The sequence below is a fragment of the Ambystoma mexicanum genome, chromosome 6p (genome assembly GCF_040938575.1).
Source record: "Ambystoma mexicanum isolate Mex_15411 chromosome 6p, UKY_AmexF1_1, whole genome shotgun sequence".
Lineage (NCBI taxonomy): Eukaryota > Metazoa > Chordata > Amphibia > Caudata > Ambystomatidae > Ambystoma > Ambystoma mexicanum.
In genome coordinates, this window is record NC_090935.1 from 1,462,683,396 (window position 1) to 1,462,697,841 (window position 14,446).

The window sequence follows — 14,446 nt, forward strand, 5'->3', positions numbered from 1 at the left end:
TCTATTTGAGATGATCGAGTGGACCCCTAATTGGGGTGACAACTTTGAACACTTGAAATTTCAAATGGGGGAGCGACTAAAAATTTGGGACTGGCAAAATAACTTGAAACATCTTGAAAGCCTATTAATGGTTTATATCCCATTTACTTTATACCTATAGAAGGGCACAAAGATATTTGAACCTTTGCCCCTCAGACAATTTAAGACGTTTTATACTACTCTTATGTATCAATCATATTCCAGTCCTAACTGTGTTGGGTCCTGAATGGGCCATTCCCAAATTTGAGCGCTTCTGTAGGATATGTCAGAATAAAGCCTCACCTGAAACGGCGAGACATGTCCTCATGTTATTGCCCTAGGTTGAGCCTAATTTATATGAAGCACTATAATAGGAGGGTTCATAATCTAGACCACATGAAGTCGAAAGATTTTTGGTATATGTGTATTAATACCTTGAATGCCAGTTTACATCTGGCTCTCCATAGAGTATGGCATATGGTTAAGGAAAAACTCGAAGAATAGTCAATCCCCTCAGCTGTAGTAAGAAATTAGTTATTAGATGAAATTATTTGGAGGTACAGATGATGTTGACGTCGATGAAATTTGAAATATTGAAATTGAATATGATGATTCTGAAAAATTTTATTTATTTAAATTGTGTTATTTATTTAAATTGTGTTAATGGTTTATTATGTTGAATTATGTGTAAAGTTTTTGTTTATAAAACTATATCACATTAAAATAAAAATTTAAAAAAATTAAAAAAAATAAAAAAAAAATTACAATTGGGGCGGGCAGAATGCGACGTCATCTCCACCTTGCGTGCGCAAGAGTCCAGCAAAATCATTGTGTTGTAAAATCCTTTACTCGACCTAGAGCCTTTAGGTAATATCACCAGTGATCATTTTAGAAAGTTGCCCACCCTACCTGTAAGCCCCATTATAAACACTCGGTGATGGTCAGGGGGATCAGCAGAGGACTCCGTGTGGTGTATGGTACGCCACATGCAATCAGACCTAATCAATTAATTAAAAGAAATATCAGGAAAAACAAAATCCGCACTACGTCGGGAAACGCCAGAAAGCCCTGGCCCTTCTGAGCGGAGTTAATCATTTGCTTTAGTCCAGATTTGGGCAGCCCTGTGAGTGTGTTCGTGTGTCTTTGTGTAACGCGGGTATTTTGTTTAATCTATGAAGGGTCAAGGATGGGTCCCCTCTGCTCCAACCACTTTATCAATCATTTACCACATGCTTTTGGACGGGAATATATAATTGGGAATATTGACATACGCAGCTCTTTGAAAAACCCTGCATTTACGTCGTGTCGAGATCACGGAACACACAGACACTGGGAACATGAAAGGAGTCCTGGTCTTACTCCTCGTTTTATCTACTGGCCATGCAGACCCCAGAGGTAAGGCTTGCAATGTCACCTGCGTGTTTACTTCTGTATTTATGTGAGGTACATATAGCGCCAGTCAGATCCTAACTGCGTCAGAGAACTCCACACATTCAATCATGTAGAAAGTACGGAATACAACAGGAGAAATATAATGCAGTACATCTGTTTCAGGGAGATCAGTATTTAGAAATACGTTTTTCTTAAAAAAGGAAACTTGCCCCAAGAAGCACCCGAGGTAGACAGGAATGCCATATCAGTAGAGGGCGCTCTAGGACACTGCCATTATTCAAACAGTGTTCTGAACTGGCTTGCAGGCAACCTATTGTGGTGTATGATGCATGTGTTATACAACTATGAATAAATGTAGTTTTGGGGACGCAATAGTTCATGGGGATTAGGAGAATGACATGTTCAAAAGGGGCCGGAGACTTGCTGCTTGTGCATTTTCCGTTCCTACAGAAGTGTCAATAATGCAGGCAATACGCAAAATACCGTACCTTTTACGTTTCGTCATGCAATAGCCCACTGTGAGCATGTCGACGAGCACATAGTAATACATAGGTAATTGCAAAATGACGTAAAGAAGGGATGCTGCATTCGCACTGTCATTACACAGGATGACCTTTCTTCTCTTGGGGGAGTGATAAAGGAGAGGGGTGGACCAACTAGGCCAAAGGTGACCGATTACTATTTCTTAACTCATAGTAACATCACATTTATTGTAAAAATACAAACAACCAATTGTACACAATTTAATAAATTAGGCTCCGTGTACAAAAAGCACATCCCTCCACAATTTATTCATTCATAACTCACACAGGCATCCATCATACTCGCATACGTATCTATTATTAACATAACAAATATTAATCACATAAATGTCACTTTAACACTCTAAAATTCTATAATGCGACCCTCTGTACATATTCAGGGGTAAAGAAAACTGTTGTCGACATATGTTTCTGTTGAGTTCTCAAACAAGGGTAAGGTCCCCTTGCCTGGTTATTTTGTTGAGCCTTCCTCAGGACGGTGTACAATCGCCAGTTTCGCGTTGCCTCGTCATAGCACAGCAAGATGGGGGGTGTATACCACAAGAGCCTCAATTCTCCTCTGGGCTACCAGGGGCCGGTGAATCGGTAATTGGAATGAATCCTGACGTGTATCCTCTCAAAAAGTGGTGCTCCACGTCAGTTTGATGTCTCTCTATTGTCTTGTGTGATCCTATGCAGACTCCAACTCGGCTTGGTATATGGCAAAGTGTACATCAGGTCACAGATGGAAATTATCCATTTGTTTTAATGCGTTATTAATGTGCTTCTCATGGCCGCTAGCAGGCTCGATGGTCGCTGCTGGGCGAGCACGTGCACGCTTTGTTTTCTAAATAATTTGAAACGAAGAATGAGTCCAAAAGCCGGCTGCAGAGATCCGCGCTAGTCGCCTGCATCTGCTTCCTCAGGCGACTAGCGCGGATCCCTACAGGTTATTAGTAGTTTGTCATCTGCCGATGAGGAGTTCCTAGAAGGCTAGCCGGAGCCGTTGTGTGTTGCATCTGGCTCAGTGCGGCCATTAGAACCCGTGGATTCCTCTTTTAGTATTATGTCTACCCCGCTAAAACCTTTGATGTCTGTGACTCCTACATTGAGTCCAGGTAGTCCTCCTCCTCGGAAAGATATTTGCATTAAAAAGGCTGAATGGCAGAGCTAACCGATTTAAATTTAAGAGGGCTTATTTTGGATCGATGAAACATAATCATAACAATGTGAACAAATCAGAAAGGCCGGTTGTATACGAATTGTATATATATATATATACGGTCAATTGTGAAAAGGTCAATTGTGACCCTTTAAATTCGGTCAATTGTTCATTCGAAAGGCCAGAGTCTAGGGAAGCTCTCAGAAATAAGATTTTGGCCTGGCTAAAGACTAGAGTGGGGTGTGGTTGCATCAGAAACCAGGACCTTCGACTTCTTCGGAGGGTGCATATTAAGGACTGGTGATCCTTGAGCAATACAGACTGTATCATCATTGGCTGCGGTCGCAGCAATCTTCTGCTGTTTTTGTGCCGCTGACACAATGTGGGCAGCATGTCACCCACCTCGAATCTAGGAATTATCCTCGAATGACCTGTTTTTTTATTTTTCCTTGCTTGCCATGAAGATTGCTTTATTTTAGTCTGATTTAGTTTTGGTAGGTTTGCTATGTCTTTGTTCTTACGTTTGATTCTATGTTGTCTTATTTAGTTGTTTTTGTTGTTTTGTGTAGCGCTCGGAGGCCCTTGGGTGAGTTGGCGCGTCAGCTAAAATAAATTCAATTCAATTTAGTTCCAGCAAGATCAAACCCTAGACACGAATACTTTGTTATTTATAATGCGCTTAATACCCAGAGGTTGCTAAGCGCGGACCCGGGGTCGAACCTGTGGTACTCCGTGCCATCTTGCTTCCAAGGCGAGCATGTTGCCCCTGAGCTATCCTCCCGAGACTACACTTCTCATGTGAGAAGAATTGGGAGTTAGTGAAGTGGCGGCACACACCATAATAAATTCCTCAGCCAGCTTGTGTTGTCATCACCCACAGCAACCCAGAGTAAGAACAAGACCAGGACGTCAGCGGCATGCTTGTGCTTGCATTCGCCACAAGGACCAGGCCTGGTTCTTGAACAGATTTCTTAGAAGATACCGAGCAGAAGAACTAGACTGAAGGGGGAGAAAGATCTGTTTAGATGACCGGTCTAGGAGTTTGCTATCTGCAGGCCAGAATCGCTGGGAGCTCAGACCGCACATGCACAGGGCTCTGCTTGAGCCACATGGGAAAGCTTGCATGGGTAAACAAGGAAACGATTAAGAACCCTGAATATTTCCAACAGATTCTGGAATGCCAAAGCTAGCCTCCTGATACCATTGCAGATGGTGTCTTGCTTGAAGAGCTTTTGACAGATGTGGCTATAAATAGCAGCTTGGGCCAAACACAGTCTGCCCTTTCCTGATTGTGTGAGTGTGCAGAAAGCCTGAGGAGGAACCTCCGTTTGGAGCATTAAAATGCCTCTCTCTAAAGCCGCCCGGATTGGGAGGACGAGGTTGCATGAACTGCATCTACAGCCTGTCTATAGGTTATACTCCCTGGGGACCTAACCCGCCAGAGGAATGGGAAGTACCTCCTTGCTTCTCCAGGTAATACACAGATGATTTAACTGTGCATAGTAATACTGCCTTTTCCTGAGCATGATCCTAGAACCCCTGGAGTAACCAACAAAAAAAATGAGTTGGGTCAACTGATAACAAATGTCCACGTGATTTGGTTCCTGTTTGCAATTTGAAACATTTGTTCAATTTTTCTGAGGTCACGACCTGTGCACCTGCCCGAGCAACCACTATTATTGACCCCAAGGGAAGACCTGCTACCACTACTGAGGCCAAAACCAATGTCTGTTCTACTTCGGCTGGACCGCTGATGTCTGACCCTGGTTATCAGTCTGCCAATATGGAGAAGGCCTTGCAAATTAGAAGCCTCTTTCCGAAGGATCAACATGACTACCTAAACCGGGTACAGGTGCTGGAGCTATTCCATTCTATTATTCCATTGCGTGCCATCCGGGCCAATGTCATTAAAATTATGTATCAATGTGAGGATGCTGAATTTGTTACCTCCTTGGTGTATTTCTCCTTAGATAGGCTGGCTGACTATGTAGCTGAACACACACAGCTCTTATTTAGAGCTGGATATGAATGTTTGCCCTGTACTGTAAAAAATGTCCCAAACTGGCCTACCAAGATGGACGTGCAAGCCAGCTATTGATGCCCATGACTACGACGACCTACCCTCTGATCCCTCCCGATCATTCCCTTCCCAACCAGTTGCTCTTGGTGGCCCTTGTCCAGTCCCTAGTTGCCAGGGGGTGGGGGTGGTCCCAAGCTTCTACTGACGACAATCATTGGGAATGGCTGGCTGGGTTAGTTCAAAACCGGTAATTGCAGGGTCAATAACATCACCTTTCTATTTCTCAGTTGGAACACTAGGGGGCACCATACTCTCTACAAACAAGATGGCTTGCTAGACCATATTGGTTGCGTCAGCATAATTGCACTACAGGAAACTTGGCTTGTGGAACCCTTGGTCCTGGATGGGTGGGCCATCACCCAAAAACACGCAATTAAGGGGAACATAAGTAGATCGAAGGGTGGCTTACTGTTGGGGGTGAAGGAGCCTCTCATACCCACCAAGGTTTACCGTAATTCTCCTAACATTCTAGAAGGAAGGATGATTTTTACTGCAGCCACTGAGGCAAAAGAAATCATCCTTGTTAATATTTATGACCCTCCTTACAACGCGTCTCATGCAGTAGTCTTCAGGGAACTTGAGGGATGGTTTGATTCTGTGACTTCTGCCTCATCCATCATTCTGAGTAGAGACTTCAACTCTCGTAGTCCTAGTAACTTTAATCCAGCGGCCAAGGTTAATGAACCACATCGCTTAGGAGTAGCCATTGAATCTAGGCTTGACCACTCCTGCCCACGTGGTATTAATTGGGAGACTTTGCTCTAATCAAGAGGGTTTGTAATGATGAGTGGTGCTCGTCCTTCTGACTGTCCTCCGCAGTATACAAGGTCTACAACCACAAGCTCCAGTATCATTGATTACGTCTTTGTGGCTAACAACCCCTCTTTGATCATTGATATGGGCATAATTAATCGTACTGAGAGTGATCATTTGCCAATGGTTCTTAGCCTCGACATTGAGAAGCCTAATTTTGGAGAACCGACCATGGGGTCTATCTCGATCAATAACGCACTGACCCGTGCTGTGTGGACCTCTAGTAAAATGGAGGCTGCCTCGGGCACAACCCATAGCGTATTTGCAAACTTCACTCCATCATGGTCCACCCCTGCATCTGACATGGATCAGCATCTAGGCCATTTGACTATTGCAAAATATGAGGAGTTTGTTTTATCTATAAAAAAAGAGCATTTTCCCTAATACCGCTGGAAACAAGCAGTTGGATACTGCCCCGAATATAATCCACAAACATAGCGATGACAAGCTGGTTAGGAATAACAAAAGATCTATCCAAAAAGAGTTGCGTAGCCTGGTTCTTTATGCTTCGAATCTAACTGAAAACGCTATTTGCAGGAGAACAATCAGGGCAAAATATACAAAATGGTTGAGACTCCACTGACAGTTTAGAGAATGCCAGAAGTGGAGAGAACTGGTTTTAACTACTTTAACCAATGATTCTCTGAAATTCTGGCAGATCATAAACGGAAACACCAAGAGCTGCTCCGCTATTAATGGAGTTTCCGAGCCTGATTGGATCACGTCCATCTCTGAAACTCTAGGGGGTTCCAATCTGGGACAGTCCAATATTCACCATCTGCCTGGTGCCTGGAAGTTCGGAAACAGTAAGGAAGAGGTTGCCAGACTGATCAACATCAGTAAATCATCTCGGGTCCCTGGCCCTGATTGTCTCTGTAACCAGCTGATCAAAACTGATGTTGGATTTTGGGCAGATGTCCTCCACCATCTTTTCTGTTCCATTGCCGCAACCCAAACACTCCCACATTCCTGGCTCCACAGAATTTGGTCCAGGTGCTAAAGAAGGGCTCTCATGCTGACCCTTGCAAATACCGCCTTGTGGCGATGTTGGAAATTCCAACCAAGGTTTTCGCCAGGGCCCTTCTTGAGGAACTTAACTGCTGTGCTGAGGCTGAAAACATCCTTCCATGGAACCAAACGGATTTAGAAAGGGCTGCTCTACCTCTGTGAATGCGTTAGCACTCACAAACATCATCCAGCAATCATGGCAGATCCGCAGTAGACCTGTCTATGACATATGTGTAGATGACTTTGCCGCATTTGACACGGTTGATCGGGCTAGGCTGTGGGGAAGTTGACTAAATGTGGGATTCCACCTAGCCTTCTAAAAATGATCATGATGCTGCATGATGAGTCTCAGGTCAAAGTGCGGTTGGAGGGCAATTGGGTAACCTCCTGCTGGATTCACACCAATTTGGGACTCAAGCAAGGTTGTATATTGGCCCCATTGCTGTTCAGTTTGTATCTATCTGACATGGGGAAAGCCTTAGTGGATACGAATTGCATTCCACCTAAGCTTGGGGATCAAGTGGTACAATAGATGGGTTATGCTGACTACATTGTTATCCTTCATCTCACCCATGTGGATTGCAAACAGCATTGGATAAGCTTCATTCCTACTCAACGGAAAACTCACTTAAAGTAAATACCTCCAAAGCTAAGATCATGGTATTTGAGCTCCAACACAAACAAGTGGCCCGAGTTGACTGGAAACGGATGGGTGTCCCTATTGAGGTTGTCACTCAGTACATCTTCCTGGGTATTGTTTTTGATGTGAAACGCATGAGTCTCCCTCATTTGAACAAATTCAAGGTCCGCTCTGCACAATCATCTGGGGCCATTTGCTCCCAAGGGAGGGGGTTATTCTGTGGGTTCCCTAGTCAAAATGCACTCTATGTAAATTGTCCCCGTTATCTGTTATGCTGCAGAGGTGTGGGCGTTGGGGTCCTCAGAGGCTGTCTCTAGAATTGAAATAACTATCCTCAAGAGGATTTTAGGACTACCCTTGTTTGGTTCTCCTGAAATGTTTTACTTGGAGCAAGGTCTATTCCTGATCCGAGAATGTATTACCTTGTCTTGTTTGACGCTGTACTGGAAGCTTGTCCATGCCCAGAGAAACACTCTTATCGGGCTGCTGTTTGAAGTGTTTTCTACTAAAGTTGTTTTCATGAAGTCTTCCACCTTGGGAACCATTAAGCGACTGACTGATTCATTGATTAGAGGATCCTTGGGTGATCCTCTAGAGATGTACCTCAATCACTTTAAAATAACTATGAGGGCATCGCTGGAGGCCTTTAGCCATAATCAGCTGATCGTTAGTTTGGACTCAAAATCTACAGCCAAATGGTTCTTTCCATATATCACTGAAAGACCGTTGGTTCCCTCATATATCCATAATTATCTTGGCAGCCACTTTGTCTGGGACTAAATGCTCCTCAAATTCAATGCAGTCCAAACCTTCGAGATCACTGGGGGATGGCGTAAAGTCGTTGGAGAACACAGCTTTTTCAGCGAGTTAGACCTGGAATCTGTTTGCCATCTCCTTTTTAACTGTAGTGCAATGATAGCCTTATGGGCAAAAGCATTCAGAGTGTCTGGCTTTGACTTGTCGGCTCCTTCCGAAAAGCTTTGGGAAAACTTTGTCTGGTAACCACGAGGGGTGTATTCTTTTTTACTTAACTCCGGAAAGAGAAATATTAAATGATATCAGTTTTAAAGGCGTGAGTGCCTTTTTAAAAGCTTGTTGGAAATGTAATGATGCTACCATGTGATGATGTCTAATGTATTAAAGGTTATTAATTTAACTGTATGATACTAAATAAAAAAATGTAAAGTAACTATCCTGATGAACAGACACATCTAGGGAGGCTTCCCACTTGAACCCACAAGACTGTGTCACAGGAATCCTGCATTCATTGAAGAAAACCACTTGCAAGCATCTTCCCAGTGGTACCCTGCATACAGTGACCTGGGGCCATTCCAGAGCCTTTTAGAAAGGCTACTCATGAAGTGGAAATTATTCTTTCAAGGACTTTCCTATCCTAAGGATATGAACATCGCCACCCAGCCCTGAACACCTCCAGATAGATCACAAGCCCCCAAGATATATTATTCAGGGCCAGAACACATATAATCTCTGCTATATCTCTGAAGGGCTCTTACTAATCAGAACTTGATATATTAGAATCCTACAGTTGGGTGGATACCACCCATATCCTAAATATATTGCCTAGTAATAGTAGTAGTAGTAGTAGTATAAATAGTAGTAATTTGTTTAGCTCCTTTATCCCATTCCTATGGCCTCAACGCCCTTTGTGGGGGGAACGCCCTCAGGGGACCGATGTCCAATGTGTGGGAAGTTGTGTGAAGGCTAGAATGCATGCATTTGTGCGTTTGGCCAGGATAAGGAATTATGAGGGTCGGCTGGGTGCTCCAAAAATCAACCCATGAAGTCAGGCACATGGATGGGTGCTGAGTGGGGGGAATATGTGTGATAGCAAGAAATACTCGTTAAGTGTTCAGCAAGACCGACATTTTCCGTAGGTCATTGCTGCATCCTGATGGAAAAGAGGAGTTGTGAGCTGTGTTTAAGCCTGGGGGGGACGTTATGTGTCCAGCAAGACCACATTTGTGTTGTAGTCGTCGCTGCATTCTAATGCTTGTGGGTGGGTAGCCATGCCTGTGACCTATGTTCACTAAAGAGATGCGTGCATACGTACCTTGAGGTTCGGACGGAGCCTTGTCTTTGAAGTAGCTGGGTGCTAAGGTCATCTATAAAAGGTTGGAGTTGGTCAGTGCACATGATGGTTCCAGGAACGCCTCTTAAAACTCCAGATGGCAGGGCACCGAGCAGACGTTGGGAATTGTTGGCCACACCACTCCAAGGGTCGGAGTACTACCGAAGGATCACCAGCCAGACAGGGCTCCACAGGGACTGCAGCAAAAGGTGGTCACCAGGCCTTCTTAGGACGGGCCCAAAGGTCTTCTGACATCTTCACAGCTGGGCAGGATACTTGGCTCCTAGCAGAATCTCTCCAGGATCTCTGGGACACGGCTCCAGGAATCCTCTTATCCAGAAGCTCAAGTGAGGCCGGAACTCAGCCCACCCAATGGAACGTCTGCCCCTCACTCACACCCCAGCAGCGGTCCAATCGGGACCACTGATGGTGAAACTCATGCATGCTCTTTAGACATACAGAAACCAGTTTGTGGATTGGGACCAGACAGTCCCAATCTGCTTCCTGGGAACACATGGCCCTGCACTAGCCTGCAATCACCAATGCTTTCCTGGACACTGAATGACCACAAAAGGAATTTCTTGACCTGGCAAGGCAGGAAGAAGGCCAACAAACAAAATGGACAAAAGAACAAGCAAAAACCTTGTGGCACGGGCATTTTAGGACACTAGCCACAGTCAGTAGCCAAACACAGTAAATGTGGTAAGGCTAACAAAATGTATTGTAGAAATAGTAAAAATGCATCTGCTGCTACCAGCTTGTCTTTAGGCACGTGGAAAGTAACCAGAAAATCCCTTTGAGTGTCATCTAGGTTCTTACAAAAGAAACCCCACTGCACTGCATTGTAGGATGCATTTTGCAATGATAGAAAGATACTCATAAAAGACATAACATGTCAAAAGAAAAGAACAACAGTTTCCCAGTACTGACAGTCTGGAGGACTGGTCAGTTTCCCACTAGCAATGAACAAACGTGGAGTAAAGCTGAAGGCTTCACTTCACTAGAAACAGTCAGTATAGAGTACAAAAACAACAGCAAAAGGTTTAGCGGTCCATAGAAGTGGAGAAAGTTGCTAAAAAGAGAAAACTTTCCTAACAAGAAACAAACAAAATGGCCAAAAGCATTAGCAAAAAGCCGCATAATAGGTTGGTTTTATTGATGGGTGTGTGTTCACCCCAATGGTGCCACTTAGTGATATCCAATCAATAACAGGATAGCCTATAGTTGCCCAGAACCACTGTCCCTCTTACCCCGACCTGCGAAGCAGACGCGGTCAGTGAACCTGACTGGATAGCAAGCAATGGCCGTAGAGTCCAACACACAGCCCGCAAAATGGCGACAGAAACCCACTGAGCATACACAAGGCTCACGCACTGCTGCGCCTCTTTAACCAGTGATGTCTGAATGCTGTGGAGGGACTCGATGGTCTCCACTTGTCTATGCATGTACCTCATATTCTGTGAGCTCAAACCTCGAGGGCGCGCAGGACTCCTATCAGATGTCCACGCGCTGGGTGTTACCCCCCACATAACAAGACGATTGTCAGGCATCGGAGACAGGAATCCCTGTAATTATTATATATGGGATGAGATGCGTGCAGCGCTTCAAGCCAGCTCCCCCAACATCTAAGCACTAACCTGGGGGATCAAACCCTTGCTGCCTTGATCTGCCCTGGGGTGAGCCCGCTGACCCGAAACTACACTCGGATTTATCCTTATACTATAAATTAACCTGGCAATACCCCTAGCATTACATACCGGGGCACTGGCTCTGATCGCTAGCAAAACCCCTGGCAAAGACCTCCAAAGGCAATCGACAGCCTCCAGTAGCGGCATTTGCAGTAGGTGCAGGAATAGTTGAAACCCACCATGTTCCTGCCATCACCGTGCACTGGACTATGCTGCAGGATGAACACATCGGAAGGAGAAGGCGGTGTCTGAAAGGAGCACTGAGCAGGGAACCAGAGTGTGCCACTTACCCCTTGTACTGTGGAAGCTCCAGACTCCTCAGGGTGCTGCACCAGGGTGACACATGCCCGGCTCCGCGGAGCCCAACAGAGGCCTGCTCACTCCACCTCCCCTATTAAGCTATGATTTAATTGCAAAGGTGGTTTGAGCAGAAGCATTTATACATGTAAAGGGCTAACGCAAGGATATGCATTGGCGCTGATGTTCTTTAATTATCCAAAATATCCACTGAAACTGGGTGGAATATCTCTATGGTGGCTTGGATATGCGCATGACATACTCCTTACAGATCATACCCCACTGAGATTACAAGGATTAATTAATACCTTGAAATCAAGGGCTAAAAATCAGCTGTGACAAATTAAGATCATGACACATTGATACGCATCTATGTTCATAGAAATGAGGGTAGATGGGGGTAAAATAGGGGTAACGGGAGTAGATCTCTCTCTTTGGCTGGAGCCTCCCTCTGGAACAGCCTCCCTGCCTCTCTGAAACTTGAGGCAAACCATCTCTGGTTCCGGAACCACCTCAAGACCTTCCTCTTTGCTTCTGCCTCCGCTCTTCCTCTCCCCTGCTAATCTGTCCGCTTCGGCCGCGGGCACCTGGTTATCCTTCTGATTTCCAAGCCCAGGTCCATGCCCGCCCTAGCCACACACCTGCACTGCCGCCTGGCAACCCTTGCACTTGGGTCTGTATCTGCAACCCGACAGACCCCTTACCTGCACTTATTAGACACCCCTTGTCTGTGCCTTAACCTTGCACATGCCACCGTGGTGGCTGCACTACCAGTTGTTGTTTTGTCCCTTGCTCTGCACTTTCCACTCCTCCCCTCTCACCTGCACTTGCGCGTTATCAATGTCACTGGGCCTAGTAAGATCATTGTTTTGCCCTCCCTTGTGTATGCGCGTGATACAAATAAAATATATCATATCATAAACTTTTGGGTCAGTTAAGGAGGCACCAACAGGGGCGTTTCTTTCATTTGTAATTGGACGATCTGTCAACTTGGAATTAAAAAAAAGGATTAGAATGTGGGTCCATATAGCAGGATATTTGCACTGGTGCAGAGAATTTTTTAATGGTATTAACATTGTGGGAAAGCCACCTTCTAGCAAAAATGCATTGCAACAATACATATTTGCACTAGAGGAATATTTACCGAGGTGCAAGTGATGTGCAAAATTGCGCTTGCACTGGTGCAAATATTCTGAAATCAGGCCATTTTTTTTGCAGTGATGTCATTACACCATGGGTAGCAGAAGTGACATCATACACCTGGCTTAAAATCATGGGAAATGGCATCACATAACCTTTGCCCCTGCCCCTTCCACTCCTGGTGACATCACAAGAAGTGGCCCTTCACATGCAAAAAATACAAGACTAAGTGTAGGATTTAAAAAATAACAAACAGTTCTTATGACCCCACTAATGCTGTCAAGATATAACAAGGGAACAGAGCACAGCATTGACAGACCAGGGTAACTGCTTTATTAAGTCAGCCAACAGGCATTTTGATAGTGCTGCCTGCCTATGCCCGTTAAAGCCTTATATGCCAGGCTTCGCTCCCACCGTCAGCACAACAGCAGATGCTGCCCTGTTGGGCTTGAGGCCAGTGCCACCATCTATTCTAACACTGTGACTAGGGACTAAAATCCCTTTTAAAAATGGCCACCGACTTTGCCGTGTCCTTTGTCTGCCAGGCCGGCAACCCTGATTGCCCGTCTCCGCATCCATGCGATTGGATGCCTGGATCCATGTAATGGCCCCCACTTAGGCCCAACACAAAGGCCTTCTCCTGTCTGTCCCGTCCAGCCGTGGCCATTGTGCCAGCCATACCCCTTTCATTTTCGTTCTGATGTTCATCTCTACCCTACTTTCGTTTACCATCTCCGCTCACACTGCACAGCTCTCTACAGATGCACTTCGTACCAACAAGTAGGATTTAGCGCATAAGCGGGGTTGCCGACAATTGTTGAATTCTTTGCCCTTAATGCGCCAGCATTCCCGTGCGATATCCCTCTAAGATCTACTACTGTAGGAGGTTGGTACTTCTTGACCATCTATCTTTGTGCTAACATAAGTCTGCTTATACACTTTACCTGCTTACCCTCAGGCCTCCACCTATACCACCCAGCCTGCTTATCGACCTAGTGCATAACCTTTATCCAGTTACTACCATCTACGCCTTGACTTCTATGAGCTTTGTATGATCCTTTAGCACCAAACTTTTCTTCCTCCAATGCAGCCCCCCGCACCACAAGGTAAGGCCCTGCCAGACTGTTCACTTTTTGACTCCACCTTTAATGCCTGTTTGCACACCTGTAATAGCCCCGGAAACCTGAGGTGAGTATCTCCCTGACTGTGTATACTTGCTGTTCATTATGCTTGTTAACCGATCCCGCCTATTATACTGGTTTGCACGCCTGATGTAACCCCCCGTACCATGAGGCTTCCCAATTTTGTGCACCCTTACAAATGTTACATTTTACCTACTTGTTCCTGCATAGTTGATGTAGCCACCCTCACCCTGAGGCTGCTGGACAGTTCATTGATGCTTACTACCTATTTGTTCCTGCATAGTTGATGTAGCCCCTGCACCATGAGGTGAGGCTTCCCAAAATTGTGCACCCCCTCCAATTGTTTCTTCATTTTCAGCATTGTTCTGTGTTTGAACCTGTTCACTTGCACTTAATGTTCCATTCTCCTCCCTCCCTCCCTCCTTAGCAATGCTTCTTCCTCTCATACCTGCACAT

At 45.2% G+C, this 14,446-nt stretch overlaps 1 protein-coding gene across 1 annotated transcript in view; it reads left to right on the plus strand.

The window, feature by feature from the left end:
• Window positions 1–1,281: 1,281 nt before the first annotated feature.
• GC (GC vitamin D binding protein) overlaps window positions 1,282–14,446 on the plus strand; it is a 334,882-nt gene continuing 321,717 nt past the window's right edge. The window contains exon 1 of the mRNA XM_069626269.1: window positions 1,282–1,413. Within this exon, the coding sequence (XP_069482370.1) occupies window positions 1,356–1,413 (58 nt within the window). The 5' untranslated portion in view covers window positions 1,282–1,355. The remainder of the gene's footprint in view (window positions 1,414–14,446) is intronic.